The 20,740-nt window shown below is 49.8% G+C and overlaps 1 protein-coding gene across 1 annotated transcript in view; it reads left to right on the top strand.

The window, feature by feature from the left end:
* Positions 1-20,740, top strand: part of LOC145338604 (uncharacterized) — a gene marked incomplete at its 5' end in the record, with an annotated part of 89,153 nt that overhangs the window by 11,672 nt on the left and 56,741 nt on the right. The window contains 3 exons of the mRNA XM_080182977.1: positions 10,337-10,423; positions 13,214-13,337; positions 14,381-14,511. Of these exons, the coding sequence (XP_080039103.1) occupies positions 10,337-10,423; positions 13,214-13,337; positions 14,381-14,511 (342 nt within the window). The remainder of the gene's footprint in view (positions 1-10,336; positions 10,424-13,213; positions 13,338-14,380; positions 14,512-20,740) is intronic.

Here is a 20,740-nt window from a genome sequence, read left to right as displayed (position 1 = left end):
TAAAACACTGCAGGAAATGTAATATTTTTATTATGAGGCTGTCACAATTTTTTTTTTGTTGTATTTAATATTATTGTTCCCTTCAAGTGGTCAGACTGAGGGTGGTAAGTGCCTTTGAATGCATTGCCAGAGGAGGGAAGTGAAGCAGATACAATCGCAATGTTTAAGTGACAGCTTGACAGATACATGGAGAGGCAGGCAATAGAGGGGTACGGACTGCATAGAGGCAAAAGGTCTTTAGTTTAGAAAGGCATCATGTGTCGGTACAGGCTTGGTGGGCTGAAGGGTCTGTTCTTGTACTGTTCTTTGTATTATCACATTGCTGTTTGAGGGCGCTCGCTGTGCACATATTTACAGCAATCCTAGAATCATACAGTGCACAAGAGGCTCTTCGGCCCATTGAGTTCAGACCAACACATTAGAACCACCTGAACTCCCACCTTATCCCATTTACCAGCCTTGAATGTTATGATGTGCCAAGTGCCCGTCCAGTTACTTTTTAAAGGATGTGAGACATCCCACCTCCAGCACCCTCCCAGGCAGTGTGTTCCAGACCCTCACCACCTTCTGGGTAAAAGTGTTTTCCCTCACATTCCCCCTAAACCTCCTGCCCCTTGCTTTGCACCTATGTCCTCTTGTGACTGACCCTTCAACTCAAGGGAACAACTGCTCCTTATCCACCCTGGTCCTGGTCACATTGAAGCAAGAAGCTAGCAGGGTTAATCCTCTCTCCCATTCAGGCCCTTCACATCACCAGACAGCCTTCCTCTACCTATACCAGGGATCAGTTTGTCCGCCCTTTGTCCCCACCTGACACTCAGCTCTCACCTGTGGCTCCCCGTAGCTGTTTGCATGCGACAGCGGCCACACCCCGGGCAACGGCTTCGACAAGCCGGCTAAACCAGGTGACAGTAGCTGACAGGTCTCGACCCTCGGTGAGATAGGGGGATGTCTATCCCAGCGTGTGAAGACAGAGTCCGTTGGATTGAGTGGAAGAGACCAATGGAAGGTCACGAAGGCAGTCCCTGCAAGCGTCGTGGAACGTGAAGAGCAGGACAAGACACAGAAGACACCCTGGTCATCCACTGTGCCTAGTCCCATTCCAGACGTGTTGACTCTTGTCTTGCTACTGGATCGAGATGGGAATTGGGAAGAGTGAGGCTGACGCTGCGCAACTCTCCCTCACTTTAATCCAAATCAAGTGCTACTTTCAACACCATCATCATCGTCAGCATCCTGTTCGACCCTTGAAGTCCTGTGGCGATGGGTGAGTGAGGAAGCAGCAGGTGTGGATACACTGGGAGCTGTAGTCACGGACCTGCACGCAGGCGGCTCAGGTCTAATGGTCATTTTCCTCTGACCGAAGCAGCAGTGGAACTCGGTGTCTCCCTGAGCGACTGAGCAGTCCTCTTCAGGAACACACTGCTCAACTCTGTAGGATGAGGAAGGGGCTAGAAAAGGTGCCCTAAACATTGCCTGCTTCACTACACCCTGGCCAGTTTACCGCGACTGGCGGGGATCCCATCTTGCCGTCGAACACACAAAATAAAACACAAGGTGACACCGCTCACCACTGCCACTTGGAACATGTGCAAGCTTTTGGACAACACTATAGCAGACAGACCAGAGAGAAGAACAGCCTTAGTTGCCAGAGAGCTTGCAAGATACAACATGGACATTGCAGCCCTGAGTGAAACTCGTCTTGCCAACGTAGATCTGTTGACTGAAACGGGAGGTGGATACACTTTTTTCTGGAGCGGTTGCAGCAGTGATGAGCATCGTGATGCTGGAGTTGGATTCGCCGTCAGGAGTCACTTTGTTCAGAAACTTGCTAGTCTACTCAAGGGTGTGAACGACCGGCTTATGAAATTACAGCTTCCGCAACAGAACAGAAGTCAAGCCACCCTGATCAGTGCCTATGCCCCCACAATGAACAACCCGGACAAGATGAATGACAAGTTCTACAAAGAACTAGGCACCCTACTATCAGCAGTGAGCAGTACCAACAAGCTGATCTTGTTTGGTGATTTCAATGCAAGAGTAGGGTCTGACTCTGCAATCTGGCAGGGAGGCATGGAGTGGACCAGTGTAACAGTAATGGCCTACTCTTAATGGAGAGCTGTGCAGCACACAACCTCCTCATCGCCAGCACAACCTTCCGTCTGCCTACCGTAACAAGACCTCCTGGATGCACCCCCGCTCTTCTCGACATCTTATCGACTATGTCATTGTCAGGAGAAAAGACAGGCAGGATGTCAGAGTGCCCAAGGCCATGTGTGGTGCTGACTGCTGGACAGATCACAGGCTCATTGTCTCCAAAATGAGGCTCCGCATCAGACCCAAGAGGCGACCACAAGGAAACAAGGTTATGAAAAGAATCAATGCGGCCAAGCTAAAGAACCCCAGCGTAGCTTCAGCACTGGCTGAAGACTTAGAAATCAAGCTTGCTGACCTATACCTCGCAGGCAGTGCTGAGGATGACTGGGAATGCTTCAGGGATGCTGTCCATACATCTGCGCTGAAGATGCTCGGGCCCTCTACCTGCAAGCAGCATGATTGGTTTAATGAGAATGATGAGGAGATACAGGCTCTACTTGTTGAAAAGCACCATCTTCATTGGGCCTGTCAGAACGACCCATCTTCAGCTGCCAAGAAAAATGCTTTTCCCAGTGCTCGCAGGACAGTCCAGAATAAACTGTGTAAAATGCAGGATGCCTGGCTGAGCGCCAAGGCAGATGAAATACAGGGATACGCTGACAGAAACGACTTGAAACAGTTCTATGAAGCCCTCAACACTCTCTACTGACCTCAATCTCTGAGGAGTTCCCCCGTCCTGAGTAACAGATGGTACAACTCTCATTACAGAGAGGGCTCAGATCTTGCAGAGATGGGCTGAACACTTTTTGAAGCTGTCCTCAACCGACCATCATCTATTAACGATGAGGCAATAGACAGGATTCCCCAGGCTGATACCAACAGCACCATGGATGACCCACCGGTAGAAGCCAAAGTCATGAAAGCTGTCAGCCAGCTATCCAGTGGCAAAGCCCCAGGGGCAGATGCCAAACCCGCAGAGATCTGCAAAGCTGCTGGTCCTGTACTTTTTGAGAAGCTCACCGAGTTGTTCCAGTCCTTTTGGAAGCAAGGATCCATTCCTTGGGAACTTAAAAGATGCTTCCATTGTACACCTCTACAAGAGGAAGGGCAATCGGCAAGTATGCGACAACCACCGAGGAATCTGACTGCCCTCCATCACAGGAAAAACCCTCGCAAGAGTCCTGCTAAATCATCTGGTCACTCATCTGGAGCTGGGTCTGCTTCCAGAGTCACAGTGTGGCTTCCACAAAGGTCACGGGACTATTGACATGATTTTTGCTGCGCGCCAACTTCAGGAGAAGTGTCAGGAGCAGAATCGCGAGCTCTACGTAACCTTTGTTGACCTCGCGAAAGCCTTCGACACTGTAAGCAGATAAGGCCTGTGGAGGATCATGTCAAAGTTCGGCTACCCCCCCGCCCCAAATTCATTCAGATGGTACGCCAGTTCCATGGTGGCATGATGGCCAGAGTACTGGATGGCGGAGAATCCTCTGAGGCATTCCCAGTCACCAATGGCATCAAACAGGGCTGTGTGCTCGCACCCATACTGTTCAGCATGTTGTTTACTGCCATGCTGAATGATGTATTCCAGGACAGTGTTGCTGGAATCAGCCTCAAGTACAGAGTGGACGGGAAGCTCTTCAACCTGAGGAGACTACAAGCTATTACGAAAGTGAAGGAGACTGTTCTGAGAGATTTCCTCTTTGCCGATGACTGCGCCCTGTATACTGGCTCAGAGCCAGAGATGCAAGTCAGTATGGATAAATTTTCCACGGCTTGTGACAACCTTGGACTCTCCATCAACATTGAAAAGACCGAAGTCATGCACCAGTCTGCTCCTCGTGCACTGTACACAGAACCCATAATCACAGTCAAAGGGCAGAAACTACAGGCAGTGGACCAGTTCACTTATCTTGGCAGCACCCTCTCCCAAGCAGTGACTATTGATACAGAAGGAAACTGCAGAATAGCCAAGGCAAGTTCTGCTTTCGGTAGACTGCGCTCCACTGTATGGGAACGTCGAGGAATCAGCCCAGCAACAAAACTGAAGGTCTACAGCGCCGCGGTACTCACTACCCTCCTGTACGCCTGTGAAACGTGGACTGTGTATCGAGGGCATGCAAGACAGCTCAATCATTTCCACATGACTTGTCTTCACAGAATATTACACATCAGATGGCAAGACAAAGTACCAGACACTGAAGTTCTCTTTAGAGCAAGTCTACCATCAGTCCACACACTGCTGATGAGACTATAGACCCGGTGGGCAGGTCATGTCATCCGTATGCCAGATGAGCGCATACCCAAGCAGCTCCTTTTTGGGGAGCTCTCTGCTGGAAGACGCTCGCATGGAGGGCAGAAGAAATGTTTCAAAGACACACTCAAGGCTTCCCTGAAGTTGCTTGACATTGACACGACCACCTGGGAAACGCTGGCACAAAACCACGCTACCTGGCGCTGCCTCATCCACAAAGGCTGTCAAGCTCATGAAACAAGGTGTATTGCTGAAGCACAACTTAAGTGCGAGCTGCGCAAGTCCAGAGCCACCAGCGCAACAACTACAGTGTCTGCACAAGTCTGTCCAATATGTGCCAGGACATTCCGTGCCCGAATTGGCCCTGATCAGTCATCTTCGGACACACCGCAACCAGCCTCAAAATGACTAATGGTCCTCATCGATAACGATGGACGAACAACAACATAACACCAGGGATTGCCCCTTGGTGCCCTCCTTGACACCCTCCTTATTAGAGGAGATGTGCCACTTGTCCATCTCCTCCTCTGCCAGCCCCTCGCCCTGTTGCAAGGTCAGGTTATGGAGGATGCAGCAGATCACAACAATGTGTGAAACTCTCTGGGTGTTATACTGGAGGGATCCACCTGACCAGTCCAGGCACTGGAACCATATCTTCAGGATGCTGATTGTCTGCTCTAAAACCTCATTGGAACAGGTCTCTGCTGCACTCTGTCTCAGCACAGACATCATCAGCCATATCTTTCTCAAAAGGCAGTGGAAGCAGAGTCTTTGAGTATTTTTAAGGCAGAGCTAGATAGATTCATCATTTGTGCAGGGTGTGTAAGGTTATCAGGGGATTGGCAGGAATGTGGGGTTACAGTCAGATCGGATACAATCTTCCTGAATGGGTGAGCAGGACTCAAAGGGCTGAGGGGCCTACTCTTGCTCCTAATGACCCCTCCTGCTCCTTGTTTGTATGTGTGGTTTGTATGTTCAATTGTCAAATATCACACTTGATCTTAGTGCTCGAGTGATCTCCATCCACCAAAGACTCAGTAAGAAATGGCCATGCTGATGTGAGAAACTTTACAGAGTTCAGTCCTTCTGTGAAACAGCGTCAATAACATTTGGTTAAGGAGAAACTCCCAACAAAGATTGGTTTGAGACTTACTCAGCAAAGATAGAACATAGAACATAGAACATTACAGCGCAGAACAGGCCCTTCGGCCCACGATGTTGCGCCGACCAGTTAAAAAAAACAACAACAATGACCCACTAACCTAAACCAATCCCTTTTTGTCCATAAACCTGTCCACAGACCTCTTAAACGCCCCCAAACTAGGCGCATTTACGACTGCAGCAGGCAATTGTTATTATTAATTATTATTAATGACAGTTGTTATTGAAGCAAAAAGCAAGTTCTGTATGATACACAAAATAAATCCAATAACTGGGATACTGTATGAGTTGACAATGTGAAACAATTCTGTGCAAACAGTATTGGATCAACCTGTGTCAATAAACTCCTGTGAAAGTGGAAATATATTTACAAAAGGATCAAACCATCACCAAAGTTGCCCCCCCCCCCCCCCCCACCCCACCGTGCCCCCCTGCAGTTGACAGATGATGAAGTATTTGCTGATCTCCTGCTGGGTTGAACAGTGATGTGAACTGTACTCCTGAGTTACAGAATGTGATGGGAGAGTGTGCAGTCTATTTGAGCTCCACAAGTTGTAATAATAGTTTAAATGTCCAACTCACAAACCCATCAATTATTTACCCTTTGGTAATTTCATTCCCTGCATTAAATAAAAACTCAAGATGTGGAGATGCCTGCGTTGGACTGGGGTGGGCAAGGTAAGAAGTCTCCACACCAGGTTAAAGTGCAACAGATTTATTTGGTATCATGAACTTGTGCTAGTGTCTTGAGGGCAAGCTTGTGCCATCAATTAAACCTGTTGGACTTTAACCTGGTGTTATAAAAATCTCAAACCAAGCTTCTTTCAGTAAACTCACCATTGACTGATTGTTTAATAATCACTTTGTTTTATAATAAATCTAAAACTGGTTAATATACCAGTTGAGTTTAGAAGGTTAATGATTTTCCTCCTTATTCGTACACAAACGCAAAACAGGGCAACACAGGAACTGTTAAGGTACAGATCAGAAACCCCAAACTATGTTATAAAGCCTGACGAGACCCCCACAGTTTCTCTATTTTTGCATTAGTGTGAGGAGAAGCTGTTTCACTCCAGGTGTGTTCTACTGACCCACCAGGAAGCTTTTATCAAAACAAACTTTATTCAACAACAGTGGAACTAAAACACATTCTTGAGCCTGACATTTAACAATTGAAAGACTTAAACATGACAAGGTATAATTCTTATATTAACTGCTGACCTAGAACCACAGAGGTTCACAGCATGGAAACAGGCCCTTCGGCCCAACTTGCCCATGCCTTTTTTTTAAACTCCCTAAGCTAATCCCAATTGCCCGCGTTTGCCCCATATCCCTCTATACCCATCTTACCCATGTAACTGTCTAAATGCTTTTTAAAAGACAAAATTGTACCCGCCTCTACTACTGCCTCTGGCAGCTTGTTCCAGACACTCATCACCCTCTGTGTGAAAACATTGCCCCTCTGGACCCTTCTGTATCTCTCCCCTCTCACCTTAAACCTCTGCCCTCTAGTTTTAGACTCCCCTACCTTTGGGAAAAGATACTGCCTATCTAGCTGATCTGTGCCCCTCATTATTTTATCGACCTCTGTAAGATCACCCCTCAGCCTCCTACGCTCCAGAGAAAAAAGTCCCAGTCTATCCAGCCTCTCCTTATAACTCAATCCATCAAGTCCCAGTAGCATCCTAGTAAATCTTTTCTGCACTCTTTGTAGTTTAATAATATCCTTTCTCTAATAAGGTGACCAGAACTGTACACAGTATTCCAAATGTGGCCTTACCAATGTCTTGTACAACTTCAACAAGACGTCCCAACTCCTCTATTCAGTGTTCTGATCGATGAAACCAAGCATGCCGAATGCCTTCTTCACCACTCTGTCCACCTATGACTCCACTTTCAAGGAGCTATGAACATGTACCCCTAGATCTCTTTGTTCTGTAACTCACCCCAATGCCCTACCATTAACTGAGTAAGTCCTGCCCTGGTTCAGTCGACGAAAGTGCATCACCTCGCATTTATCTAAATTAAACTCCGTCTGCCATTTGTCAGCCCACTGGCCCAGCTGATCAAGATCCCATTGCAATTGGAGATAACTTTCCTCACTGTCCACCATGCCACCAATCTTGGTGTCATCTGCAAACTTACTAACCATGCCTCCTACATTCTCATCCAAATCATTAATATAAATGACAAATAACAGTGGGCCCAGCACTGGTCCCTGAGGCTGGTCACAGGCCACCAGTTTGAAAAATAGCTCTCTACAATCACCCTCTGGCTTCTGTCAAGAAGCCAATTTTGTATCCATTTAGATACCTCACCCTGGATCCTGTGAGATTTAACCTTATGCAACATGCGGTACCTTGTCAAAGGCCTTTCTAAAGTCCATTCAGACAACATCAACTACACTTCCCTCATCTACCTTCTTGGTTACCCCTTCAAAAAACTCAGTCAAATTTGTGAGAGATGATTTTCCACTCACAAAGCCATGCTGACTGTTCCTAATCAGTCCTTGTGTGTCTAAATGCCTGTAGACCCTGTGTCTCAAAATACCTTCCAACAATTTACCCACCACAGATGTGAGGCTTACCGGCCTGTAGTTCCCAAGCTTTTCCCTGCGGCCCTTTTTAAACAAAGACGCAACATTTGACACTCTCCAATCTTCAGGCACCTCACCCGTGACCTATCTCTATCAGATCCAATTTGAGCAATATTCCTTTTTGGGACTTAAAACCCCTCTTCAAAATCAGTTCACATCACAGGCTTATATTCTGGTACTTGGACTGACAGTCCTCAAGACATTGGAACATTCCTGGGGAGACAAACAGAGGGAGAGACCTATTTCTCCCAGCAGGTCCCAAACAGCAACCTCCAGAGAGAGGGAGAGAGAGCTCTTGCTTGCTTCAAGTTTATTAGTGCCAATAGTAAGCTTACATTAACACTGTAATGAAGTTACTGTGAAAGTCCCTTGTTGCCATACTCTGGTGCCTGTTTGGGTACACTGAGGGAGAATTTAACAGGGCCAATGCACCCTAACCAGCACAGTGGGAGGACACCGGGGCACCCAGAGGAAATCCACGCAGACACGGGGAGAAATTCTGCTCAGTGACCTGAGCCGGGGATTGAACCAGGTCCCTGGTACTGTGAGGCAGCAGTACCAACCCACTGTGCCACATTGCTGGCAGTAACTGCCTGCTTTTCCCTGTAAGCCTCGCTCCTCCCTTAAAGCAGCTAACTATATCAGTCAACCAAATCAAAACCCTACTCTGGAAAGCCAGGGAAAATACCCAGAACAACAAAATTACATTAACTCAGATTAATGCAAACACATCCCTGGCTAAAATCAATCACAGTAAGAAGCCTCACTCACATGAAGAAGGAGCAACACTCTGAAAGCTTTTACTACCAAATAAACCAGTTGTACTTTAACCTGGTGTTGTGAGACTTCTTACTGAGTTTACCCCAGTCCAACGCCGGCATCTCCACAGTATAAAATCAATCATTCTCAGCATGTGGGCTGCCTGGTGCAGACAAATTGGCACTGTGAAAAACAGCCAAATTTTAAACATACACCACACAAGAAACAAAAGGACAGTATGATCACAATATTATAATTTTATAATTTTAAAATAGTAAAGTAAATAGATTATATTGAAAATTTAAAACAGTGTCTGTGTCCCTCCCTCTCAATGTCACTCTGTGTGTGTGTGTCTCTGTCTCTCTCTCTGTCTCTCTCTCTGTCTACCTGTCTCTATCTCTTTCTCCCCCAATCTCTGGCTGGAATTCTCCCAAAGGAAAATCTAAGTGTCGACTTTGCAGGAAAACCAGAGCAATTCCTGCTGTTTTTTCACATTTGAATCTCTCTCAGTCTGTGCATTGAAGAGGCCACCAGCATGAATATCATTAGATATCAGAGGGTGAGGCCTATTGGCACAGGAGAGGCTGAAATCTACATGCTGAGTGGGCCCACTGTGCCTGTGTTGATCTGTCAATGCTGAGATTGGTGCACGTGTGGTGGGCCCGCACTAACACTCTCCTGATTGTTAGCAAGTTCAGTTGGTGGCGAGCCCCATGACCCACACAATGTCAGTCCTCCGCTGACCCGCTGACCATTTCTGGGCCCAGTCCCAATCCCACCCCTACCCCTGCAGACCTGCCCCCCAACACCCCACCCACAAAATTGCTGGTCTCCCTCCTGACCAGAGTGTCAGTGGGACAGCCCCACGATCACCAATTGGCCCACCAGGTCCAGTCTCTGCCGTTCGCCCCCCCTGCCCCATACCTGATCGGCAGTGCCAAGGTGCCCCGTGGGCGTGAGTATGTTCCTTCCTTGCTGGGGGGCACATGCCCGGGGGGGGATCCCCCAAACCCCACCAGCTGAAGTGCCCTGATTGTTCCCCACTTCTCTCCAGCAGGGTTCGTCCACGAGTTACCCGAAAGTGAGGAATTACTGTCATCCCCACTGCAGTGAGGTAGAGGCTGGCGGTCAGACAGATTTCAGTCCCAGACCTGCTAATTAGTTTAAACCTTATTAATGTGTTTTCCAGTCACATCCCTGCCTCACGGCCAAATTCCAGCAACATCAACAGTGCACTGGTGCTGGGAGAGGCGAGCAGTGCGTGAACCCTGTGAGTTACAGCAGGGAGATGGAAGATAGGCTGCCTCTGTCTCTCCCTTACCATGTAGAGATTCTCACTCTCACACACTCGCTTCTTTCAATTCTACAGATTGTTTGATGCTGGGAATGATTGTAAACAGCCATTCTCTGTTTCACTGTGAAAATGAGACTTTACGCAGATTTTAACAGTCTGATTCCTCTTTGAACAGCATTTGGATATCCTCATCCGTGACTGGGACAGGAGTAAAAAACATGGAAAAGCGGCTGGCAAGGAATACCTGACTGAAGTAATACAGGTAAAGATGGGGTAGATATAGCGTTACAATCTAATCGTGTCATCAGTACAGATACAGTCAGTAACACAGGGTGCTGGGGAGAGAGGGGTTACTGAGTGACAGTGTGAGGGAGCTGGATTAACATCAGTACAGATACAGTCAGTAACACAGGGTGCTGGGGGGAGAGAGAGGGGTTACTGAGTGACAGTGTGAGGGAGCTGGATTAACATCAGTACAGATACAGTCAGTAACACAGGGTGCTGGGGGGAGAGAGAGAGGGGTTACTGAGTGACAGTGTGAGGGAGCTGGATTAACATCAGTACAGATACAGTCAGTAACACAGGGTGCTGGGGGGAGAGAGAGAGGGGTTACTGAGTGACAGTGTGAGGGAGCTGGATTAACATCAGTACAGATACAGTCAGTAACACAGGGTGCTGGGGGAGAGAGGGGTTACTGAGTGACAGTGTGAGGGAGCTGGATTAACATCAGTACAGATACAGTCAGTAACACAGGGTGCTGGGGGGAGAGAGGGGTTACTGAGTGACAGTGTGAGGGAGCTGGATTAACATCAGTACAGCGACAGTTAGTAACACAGGGTGCTGGGGAGAGAGGGGTTACTGAGTGACAGTGTGAGGGAGCTGGATTAACATCAGTACAGATACAGTCAGTAACACAGGGTGCTGGGGGGAGAGAGAGGGGTTACTGAGTGACAGTGTGAGGGAGCTGGATTAACATCAGTACAGATACAGTCAGTAACACAGGGTGCTGGGGGGGGGAGAGGGGTTACTGAGTGACAGTGTGAGGGAGCTGGATTAACATCAGTACAGATACAGTCAGTAACACAGGGTGCTGGGGGAGAGAGAGGGGTTACTGAGTGACAGTGTGAGGGAGCTGGATTAACATCAGTACAGATACAGTCAGTAACACAGGGTGCTGGGGGGGAGAGGGGTTACTGAGTGACAGTGTGAGGGAGCTGGATTAACATCAGTACAGATACAGTCAGTAACACAGGGTGCTGGGGGGGAGAGGGGTTACTGAGTGACAGTGTGAGGGAGCTGGATTAACATCAGTACAGATACAGTCAGTAACACAGGGTGCTGGGGGGGAGAGGGGTTACTGAGTGACAGTGTGAGGGAGCTGGATTAACATCAGTACAGATACAGTCAGTAACACAGGGTGCTGGGGGGGAGAGAGGGGTTACTGAGTGACAGTGTGTGGGAGCTGGATTAACATCAGTACAGATACAGTCAGTAACACAGGGTGCTGGGGGAGGGGGAGAGGGGTTACTGAGTGACAGTGTGAGGGAGCTGGATTAACATCAGTACAAATACAGTCAGTAACACAGGGTGCTGGGGGGGGAGAGAGGGGCTACTGAGTGACAGTGTGAGGGAGCTGGATTAACATCAGTACAGATACAGTCAGTAACACAGGGTGCTGGAGGGAGAGAGGGGTTACTGAGTGACAGTGTGAGGGAGCTGGATTAACATCAGTACAGATACAGTCAGTAACACAGGGTGCTGGAGGGAGAGAGGGGTTACTGAGTGACAGTGTGAGGGAGCTGGATTAACATCAGTACAGATACAGTCAGTAACACAGGGTGCTGGGGGGAGAGAGAGGGGTTACTGAGTGACAGTGTGAGGGAGCTGGATTAACATCAGTACAGATACAGTCAGTAACACAGGGTGCTGGGGGGGAGAGGGGTTACTGAGTGACAGTGTGAGGGAGCTGGATTAACATCAGTACAGATACAGTCAGTAACACAGGGTGCTGGGGGGGAGAGGGGTTACTGAGTGACAGTGTGAGGGAGCTGGATTAACATCAGTACAGATACAGTCAGTAACACAGGGTGCTGGGGGAGAGAGAGGGGTTACTGAGTGACAGTGTGAGGGAGCTGGATTAACATCAGTACAGATACAGTCAGTAACACGGTGCTGGGGGGGGGAGAGGGGTTACTGAGTGATAGTGTGAGGGAGCTGGATTAACATCAGTACAGATACAGTCAGTAACACAGGGTGCTGGGGGGGGAGAGGGGTTACTGAGTGACAGTGTGAGGGAGCTGGATTAACATCAGTACAGATACAGTCAGTAACACAGGGTGCTGGGGGGGGGAGTGAGGGGTTACTGAGTGACAGTGTGAGGGAGCTGGATTAACATCAGTACAGATACAGTCAGTAACACAGGGTGCTGGGGGGGGAGAGAGGGGTTACTGAGTGACAGTGTGAGGGAGCTGGATTAACATCAGTACAGATACAGTCAGTAACACAGGGTGCTGGGGGAGGGGGAGAGGGGTTACTGAGTGACAGTGTGAGGGAGCTGGATTAACATCAGTACAGATACAGTCAGTAACACAGGGTGCTCGGGGGGAGAGGGGTTACTGAGTGACAGTGTGAGGGAGCTGGATTAACATCAGTACAGATACAGTCAGTAACACAGGGTGCTCGGGGGGAGAGGGGTTACTGAGTGACAGTGTGAGGGAGCTGGATTAACATCAGTACAGATACAGTCAGTAACACAGGGTGCTGGGGGAGAGAGAGGGGTTACTGAGTGACAGTGTGAGGGAGCTGGATTAACATCAGTACAGATACAGTCAGTAACACAGGGTGCTGGGGGGGAGAGGGGTTACTGAGTGACAGTGTGAGGGAGCTGGATTAACATCAGTACAGATACAGTCAGTAACACAGGGTGCTCGGGGGGAGAGGGGTTACTGAGTGACAGTGTGAGGGAGCTGGATTAACATCCATCTGTAATGGTGGGTCGTGGGAGTTCAGGCTTTGAAAGGGTGTGTCACACTTTCCAACGTTCCATTCACAGAAACTTGTGAAATCCAAGACGAAGTACCAGCCGTTCATGGAGGAGCAATTATCGAAGTCTCAGTGTTATTTGCTTCCACACCCAGGAGAAGCGATTGCTTGCAGCTCGAGAGGGTGCACAAAAGGCAAGTTATTCAATGCACTGTCCCAGAGTCGGGGAAAGGACAGTGTATCTAACGCACTGTGACACCCGGTCCCAGAGTGGGGGAAAGGACAGTGTATCTAACGCACTGTGACAGCCGGTCCCAGAGCGGGGAAAGGACAGTGTATCTAACGCACTGTGACACCCAGTCCCAGAGGGGGAAAGGACAGTGTATCTAACGCACTGTGACACCCCGTCCCAGAGTGGGGGAAAGGACAGTGTATCTAACGCACTGTGACACCCGGTCCCAGAGTGGGGGAAAGGACAGTGTATCCAACGCACTGTGACACCCGGTCCCAGAGGGGGAAAGGACAGTGTATCTAACGCACTGTGACACCCAGTCCCAGAGGGGGAAAGGACAGTGTATCTAACGCACTGTGACACCCGGTCCCAGAGTGGAGGAAAGGACAGTGTATCTCATGCACTGTGATATCAAGTCCCAGAGTCGGGGAAAGGACAGTGTATCTAACGCACTGTGACACCCGGTCCCAGAGGGGGAAAGGACAGTGTATCTAACGCACTGTGACACCCCGTCCCAGAGGGGGAAAGGACAGTGTATCTAACGCACTGTGACACCCGGTCCCAGAGAGGGGGAAAGGACAGTGTATCTAATGCACTGTGATACCAAGTCCCAGAGCCGGGGAAAGGACAGTGTATCTAATGCACTGTGACACCCGGTCCCAGAGTGGGGGAAAGGACAGTGTATCTAACGCACTGTGACACCCGGTCCCAGAGGGGGGAAAGGACAGTGTATCTAACGCACTGTGACACCCGGTCCCAGAGAGGGGGAAAGGACAGTGTATCTAACGCACTGTGACACCCGGTCCCAGAGGGGGGAAAGGACAGTGTATCTAACGCACTGTGACACCCGGTCCCAGAGGGGGAAAGGACAGTGTATCTAACGCACTGTGACACCCGGTCCCAGAGGGGGAAAGGACAGTGTATCTAACGCACTGTGATACCCGGTCCCAGAGTGGGGGAAAAGATCGTGTCTCTAAATTTCGGCTGCACTCTGCTCTGTTTCAGAAATGACGCCGAGATTCAAATCTTCCCTGGTGGATTACTTTCATTGTGTGTTGGATTCTCTTGCAATGAGTGGACGGAGGGACAAGTCTGGATCGACCCTGACCTGTAGTCAATTGTTTAATATGATAAAGGTATTTTGTAATGATAGTTTCTTTTGTTTGCTGTGTGTGTCTGTCTCTAACTCTGTCTCTGACTATCCCTTTGCTGGTCATTTGCCTGTGATTAGGGATATTTGATCCAGCCCTTGCACTCTCTTCCCATGTATGAGTGCCAATCTTGCCAGTAAGCACACCCTTTTTATGTTGCTGCTTGTGTGCTATTGTACGTGTCTGTGAATATGGGCTTTCTTTTTAGTTTTCTCAGCTTGCCTTCACATTCCTGGCTGGGTCCAGAATTATTGTCCATCCTTAATTGCCCCTTAAGATTCTGGTGAATTAAACATCTTCCTGCTGTCCCTGTTTGTCATGTAGGTACACCCATAGTGCTGTTAGGGAGGGACTTTGAGGATTTTGACCCCAGCGATAGCTCCGGTACGACCGATATGTTTCTGAGTCGGGATGGCGTGTGGGGGGTCTCGGGCGGGAGTTTGCAGGTGGTGAGTGTTGACCATGCATCTCCTGCCCACCACTGCACCCGCCCTCCCTCCCCCTTCTCGGTGGGTAGAGATGGTGATTTTGGAAGGTGCTGTGGAAGGAGCCTTGGTGAGTCACTGCGGGCCATCTTGTAGACGGTACACACTGCTGCCACTGTGCATCGGTGGTGGAGGGAGTGAATGTCCAAGGCAGGTATTAGTGTGTTGATCGAGCTGGGGGGGTGGGGGAGAGCAGGGGGGCTGCTTTGTCCTGGATGGTGTCGAGCTTCTCGAGTGTTGTTGGGAGCCGCACCCATCCAGACGAGTGGGCAGAGTGTCCCATCACACTCCCCACTCCCCCACAAGGGGAGACTTGTGTCCTTGTGGATGGTGGACAGGCTTTGGGAAAGGGGGGGTGCGGGGGGCGGGTTGGGGGGAGTCAGGAGGTGAGTTACTCTCCGCAGGATTCCCAGCCTCTGACCGGATCTGGGGGCCACAGTATTGATATGGCAGAGTCCCAGTTCAGTTTCTGGTCAATGGTAACCCCCAGGATGTTGATAGTGGGGTCGGGGTGGTAGTGGGGATCAACTCAGGGAATGCCATTGAACATCAATGTGGGGAGAAGGACAGTGAATGAAGAGTATAGTTTAGCACTGATATCTCACAGTGAGTAGGGGAGAGAGACACTGGGTCACAGTGAGATGGGGGGAGACACAGGTCACAGGGAGACGGGAGAGAGACACTGGATTACAGTGAGAGGGGAGAGAGATACTGGGTCACAGTGTGAGGGGGGAGACACTGGGTCCCACTGTTAGCGCGAGTGGGCGAAACGACCACTACGGACTCAGGGTGAAGTCCAATAACGGCACAGCTTTATTTTCTTTTACATCGACGGAGAAGCGCAGTCAGGACATACAATCAGACTGTCCCGAAAGCGCTCTGTCCGTCCCTCGCAGCGGGCTATAGTTATACCTGAACTTCAGTGCAGTATGCGATTCAAATGCTAATACTTTATTTACAGTTTTCGACCTTAGCCATCCCATCTCGATGTTTCCAAGTGTTGAGGAAATTGTTTTAGGTACTCAAAGGGTGGTGAATCTCTGGAATTCTCTGCCCGTTGAAGTGGTGGAGGCTGCCTCGCTAAATATTTTTAAGACGCGGGTTGATGGGTTTTTGATAAGAGAGGGGATTAAGGGTTATGGGGAGAGGGCGGGAATGTGGAACTGAGCCACGACAGATCAGCCATGATCTTATTGAATGGCGGGGCAGGCTCGAAGGGCTAGATGGCCTACTCCTGCTCCTATTTCTTATGTTCTTATGTTCTTAACTTACTTGTTTTGTCTGATTGGTTATTTAATAGTCTAGACTCTCCGGGGTTTGAACCGTAGGTGTGTCATTGATCTCAAAAGAGGTGTTGAGGGGCCAGGAATGTTTCCTTAACTACGCTAATTTTAGGTGTCTCCGTGGGTTGTTTGACTGTTTTAAAGGTGCTGATTTTGATGGGCTGGGGATTTCGTTCCTGTAGGTGCCATCCTGTCCAGCTTCCCTTGTGTGCTAGCCCTCATTTCATTCTAAAAGCATGCTCTTGCCTACTAATCAGTGTCTGTTACTTTGTGATTTTTAGTGGAGAGACTCTGGGTGTAACTTTAGTCTGCTTCCATTTTGTGCGCCCAATTTCATCAAATTTGTTGTCCGATAACAGTTCCCCCCTCTGTCGGCCGGGAGTGGGCTTGTTCCGCCTCCCTCAGACTGATTTTCTTGACAACTTTTTTGTCTGGTGCTCCCTGCATTTGCACGCTGCAGTCGTACAGTTTAGGGGAGCCCCAGGTTTGTCAAATTAGGTGTATGCGGGAGAAGTCTTCCCGATTTGTTAATTGTCCCATATTGCCAATCATTCTGATTAGTTCCCTCCTAGTTTTGGTTTTCTTGCGCTGGAGGTATGTATAGCACGTTATGACCCCCCAGGATATTGCCAGTATGAGTTGGATGGCAACCAGTATGTGCGAGATTATCCGGATCCAGGGGTGACTGTCTACACTTAGACCCCAGTCCCACACCCTCTGAACCCATGTCTGACTCTGTAAGGCTGTGTCATGCTCTAGTGTTTTGATATGTGATTGTAACTGGTGGTATAATCGAACAGAGTGTCCCACTTGGAAATGGAGCTCTCTCAGTACTTCTGCTAAGTGTGGGATGGGAGCCTGTTCTGGCTCTCGGTAATATTTGAGGTCGTCTCTCAATGGGTCTGTGGCATTAAGTGTCAGGGTCTGTCTACTTCGGATGTTGGTGATGTGGACCTGGCCAATAGTGACCGGTCTGCGAGGGGTGAAGCAGAAGTTTGGGCTGGGGATCGGGTATGTCAGCCCGTTGTATACAAAGCATGTTCTTGTGGCTCCGCAATACCTGCCTCGTCCTCCATATCTGTGGGAGTTTGTGCATTCTCCCTGTGGTTGCGTGGGTTTCCTCCGGGTGCTCCGGTTTCCTCCCACACCCCAAAGATGTGCTCTTAGGCTGATTGGTGTAACAAATTGTCCCTAAATGATTCTCCCCTTAATCTGGTTTCCAATGGGGGTCCCATAAACATAGACACGGGTCAAGGGTGGAGGAGGAAAAACACATTGTTAAGATGGCGGCGTGGGCTCGTTGGGCCGAAGGGCCTGTTTCCCGTGCTGTGTTGCTCTTTGTTTGTATCCTGCCCGGGCAAAGTGTGGATCTGTGGGTGTAATTTCTAGGGTACAGCTCTGCGTTCTATTAAACCCACATTCAGCTGCCCCTCCTTGTCTCAGAGGGTGAGGGCAAATGGTTATCTCTCCCCTTTGCATCCCGAGAGGGAGGTACTGAACATCACGCCATGCCTTGAGATGGCCGTGACTTTGGTTATATGGTAGCGGAGGGAGGTATTGCCTCTAACAACACCGATGTTTCAATCTGGAATGATAGGGAATTGCTGTCGGATTCCCAAGGTCTTACAAGCCTGTTTCATTATTTTGCCTGTGAAGTGTGTCCCTTGGTCGGAGTCTAGTTGTAGCGGGACTCCCCACCTCGGGATAATTTCGTATGCTAGGATGCGGGCTACAGTGGTGGCTTTGCAATCCCGAGTTGGGAATGCTTCCACCCAGCGGGTGAATTGATTGATTAAGACTAAACAATATTTCTTCCCTCGGCGAGTGGGCAGGGGGCCTGCAGGTTTTCCCAGGGTCCTTTTGGTCGGGGTTGGGGGGCCACTTTGACTCTCAGGGGTCACCCGGGGTTGTGCTGGGCGCGTATGATACAGCGCTGGCAGTGTTTGGCCACATCCCGTCCCATCCCTGGCCACCACCAGTCAGCTGATAGTCGGGCCAGGGTCCCATCCCGGCTGGAGTGGTCCGGCTCGTGGTGGAGTCGGAGTAGTTCAGGGTGTATCAATGAGGGGGTGGGTGCCCTCTGTGCCACACTCCATCTTTGTCCCTGGACGCCCCTGCCTGTTCCCACTGTGCCACCTTGTGTGGGCTGGTATTACCCTGCAGCTTATAAATATCTCCTTCCTCCAAGGGTTCTGTTGTGGTGGCGGCTACGTGCGGGAGGGCTTCCCCAGTTACAGCCTTGGCTGCAACGTCTGCTGGTTGGTTCCCTTTCTGTTCCGCTGTCTTTACTCTTTGGTGGGCTTTTATCTTAATTACGGCTGCTTCTGAGGGCAGCCTGGCTGCAGCTACCAGGTCTCCGATTATATTCTCATGCTTTATGCAGCACCCCCCCACCCCGTGGTGATAAACCCGTGCCTTTTCCAGGCCATCATGTAATCGTGGACCACCCCAAACACATATTGGCTGTCAGTATACACATTTACTCACTTCCCCTTCCTGCCTTGAGGGCTTCCGTGAGGGCTATGAGTTCGGACACTTGGGCTGAGGTCTCCCCACTCATAGTGTCCTTTGCTACCAGTGTCCCTTCTAGGCCTACTACTGCCCAGCCTGTGCGATATTGTCCCTCTACTTGTCTTCAGGACCCGTCTACATACAGTATGAGGTCGGGGTTATCTAGGGGTTGGTCATTAATCCCTCCCTCCTCTTCAGTGTCTGGGTTAATCGGTCAGTAGTGTGGACTTCCCTCTGATAGGAGTCCCTCAGCGGGGTTCTTCCCAGTGTCCCACAGTATCTGGATGGACCGGTCTCAGGGGAGGAGTACCGCTTCCCAATTGGCCCTTCGGGCGTCCGAAACAGTCCGGAGTCGGCCTGTATTCAGGAGCTCAGCGATGGTGTGTTTCATGTGTAAAATGATTTGTCCTGACACAGTGATCGGTTCGTATACCCTGACTGCCCAGGTGGCACGGTCTAGAGCCGCCACACACTTTTGCGGTCCCTGGGCTACTGGGGATTGTCGGGTGGAATAATATGCCACCGGTCGCATGATACCCCCACATTCTTGGGTTACCACAGAGCTATAAAATCCCTCCTCTGAGTTATAGAAGAGGTGGAAGGGTTTGGTTATGTTAGGCGGGCGTGGGGCTGGAGCTGCTAATAGTTCTGATTTTAGGTGTGTGTGTGCTACCTCCTGTTCGGGTCCCCACTCGATCGTTCCTGCTCCTGGCTTTCCCTCTTTGACCAGCCGCTGAATTGGTTCAGCCGGGGATGCGAACTGGTCAATGAAATTCCGGCAGTAGTTAAAGAGTCCCATAACCCTCCGCACCCCTTTAACTGTGTTTGGACGGGGCGTATTTATAATCGCGGTCTTCCGATTGGAGGGGAGGGCTCTCTTTCCTTGTCTTATGTTGTGTCCTAAATACCGGACCTCCTGTTGTGCAATCTGTGCCTTGGTTGGGTTGATTTTAAACCCCGCAGCCTGCAAGGCGCGTAGGATTGTGGACAGGGCTCCTATATGTCCTGTGAGGTTAGTGGAGGCAATAAGGATGACGTCCACATATTGGAGGAAGGTACTTCTATATGGGGACAGATCGCAGTCCTCAAGGGCCTCACTCATAACTGAGTGGGAAATGTTGGGAATGTTGTGGGACCCTTGGGGGAGGCGTGTCCATGTGTACTGTTTCCCTCCACAGGTAAAGGCGAACCTTTCCTGGGAGTCCGTGTGAAGCGGGATGGACCAGAATCCGTTTGCTGTGTCTAACACAGAGAAAATACCATGTTCAGGTCGGAGTCCATTAAAAACAGTGGATGGATTCACGACTATGGGGTGTTCTTTCAGGGTTACTTTGATTAGGGCAGTGTAGTCTATGGTCAGTCGGTAACTTCCATCTGGCTTACGGACTGGCCATATCGGGGAGTTAGTGTTGGACACTGTAGGTCTTAAAATACCCTGGGCAACCAGAGCCTGAATGATTTTCTCAGTGGCCTGTAGCGCCTCGGGCTTTATGGGGTATTGTTTGTGAGGGGTGTGGATCGGCCCGTGTATGTGTAGGGGAGGGATTTTTACCAGGCCGCAGTCTTGTTTCCCTGCTGCCCAGACTTGGGGTAGTGATTGGCATAGAAGCCCTACTATCCCTTCCTCTCCCCAGTCGCGGGCTGTGTGGTCTCCTGCCTGGACTGCAGCCACGTTTTTGTTCGGGACCCAGTATCCCTGAATCCCACTTTTGTGTTTCTTCCTCGCAGTCCACAGCAGGCGCTTGTTAAAGGCATCCACCACCGCCCCTAACTTCCCCAGGAGGTCTATTCCCAAGATTGTTCCCTCCTGATTTGGGCATACCCGGGGGGCTTGGTGTCGTGTAATGTCTTGGAGGGAGCTGTAGACCAGTTGAAGGAAATATCCATTACGAGGGAGGAGGTGTTAGGGTTTTTAGGCAGCATTAAAACTGATAA

The sequence above is a fragment of the Carcharhinus amblyrhynchos genome, unplaced genomic scaffold, assembly GCF_965287045.1.
Source record: "Carcharhinus amblyrhynchos unplaced genomic scaffold, sCarAmb.v2.hapA chromosome_105, whole genome shotgun sequence".
Taxonomy (NCBI): Eukaryota; Metazoa; Chordata; class Chondrichthyes; order Carcharhiniformes; family Carcharhinidae; genus Carcharhinus; species Carcharhinus amblyrhynchos.
This window is presented reverse-complemented; position numbering and strand designations above follow the sequence as displayed.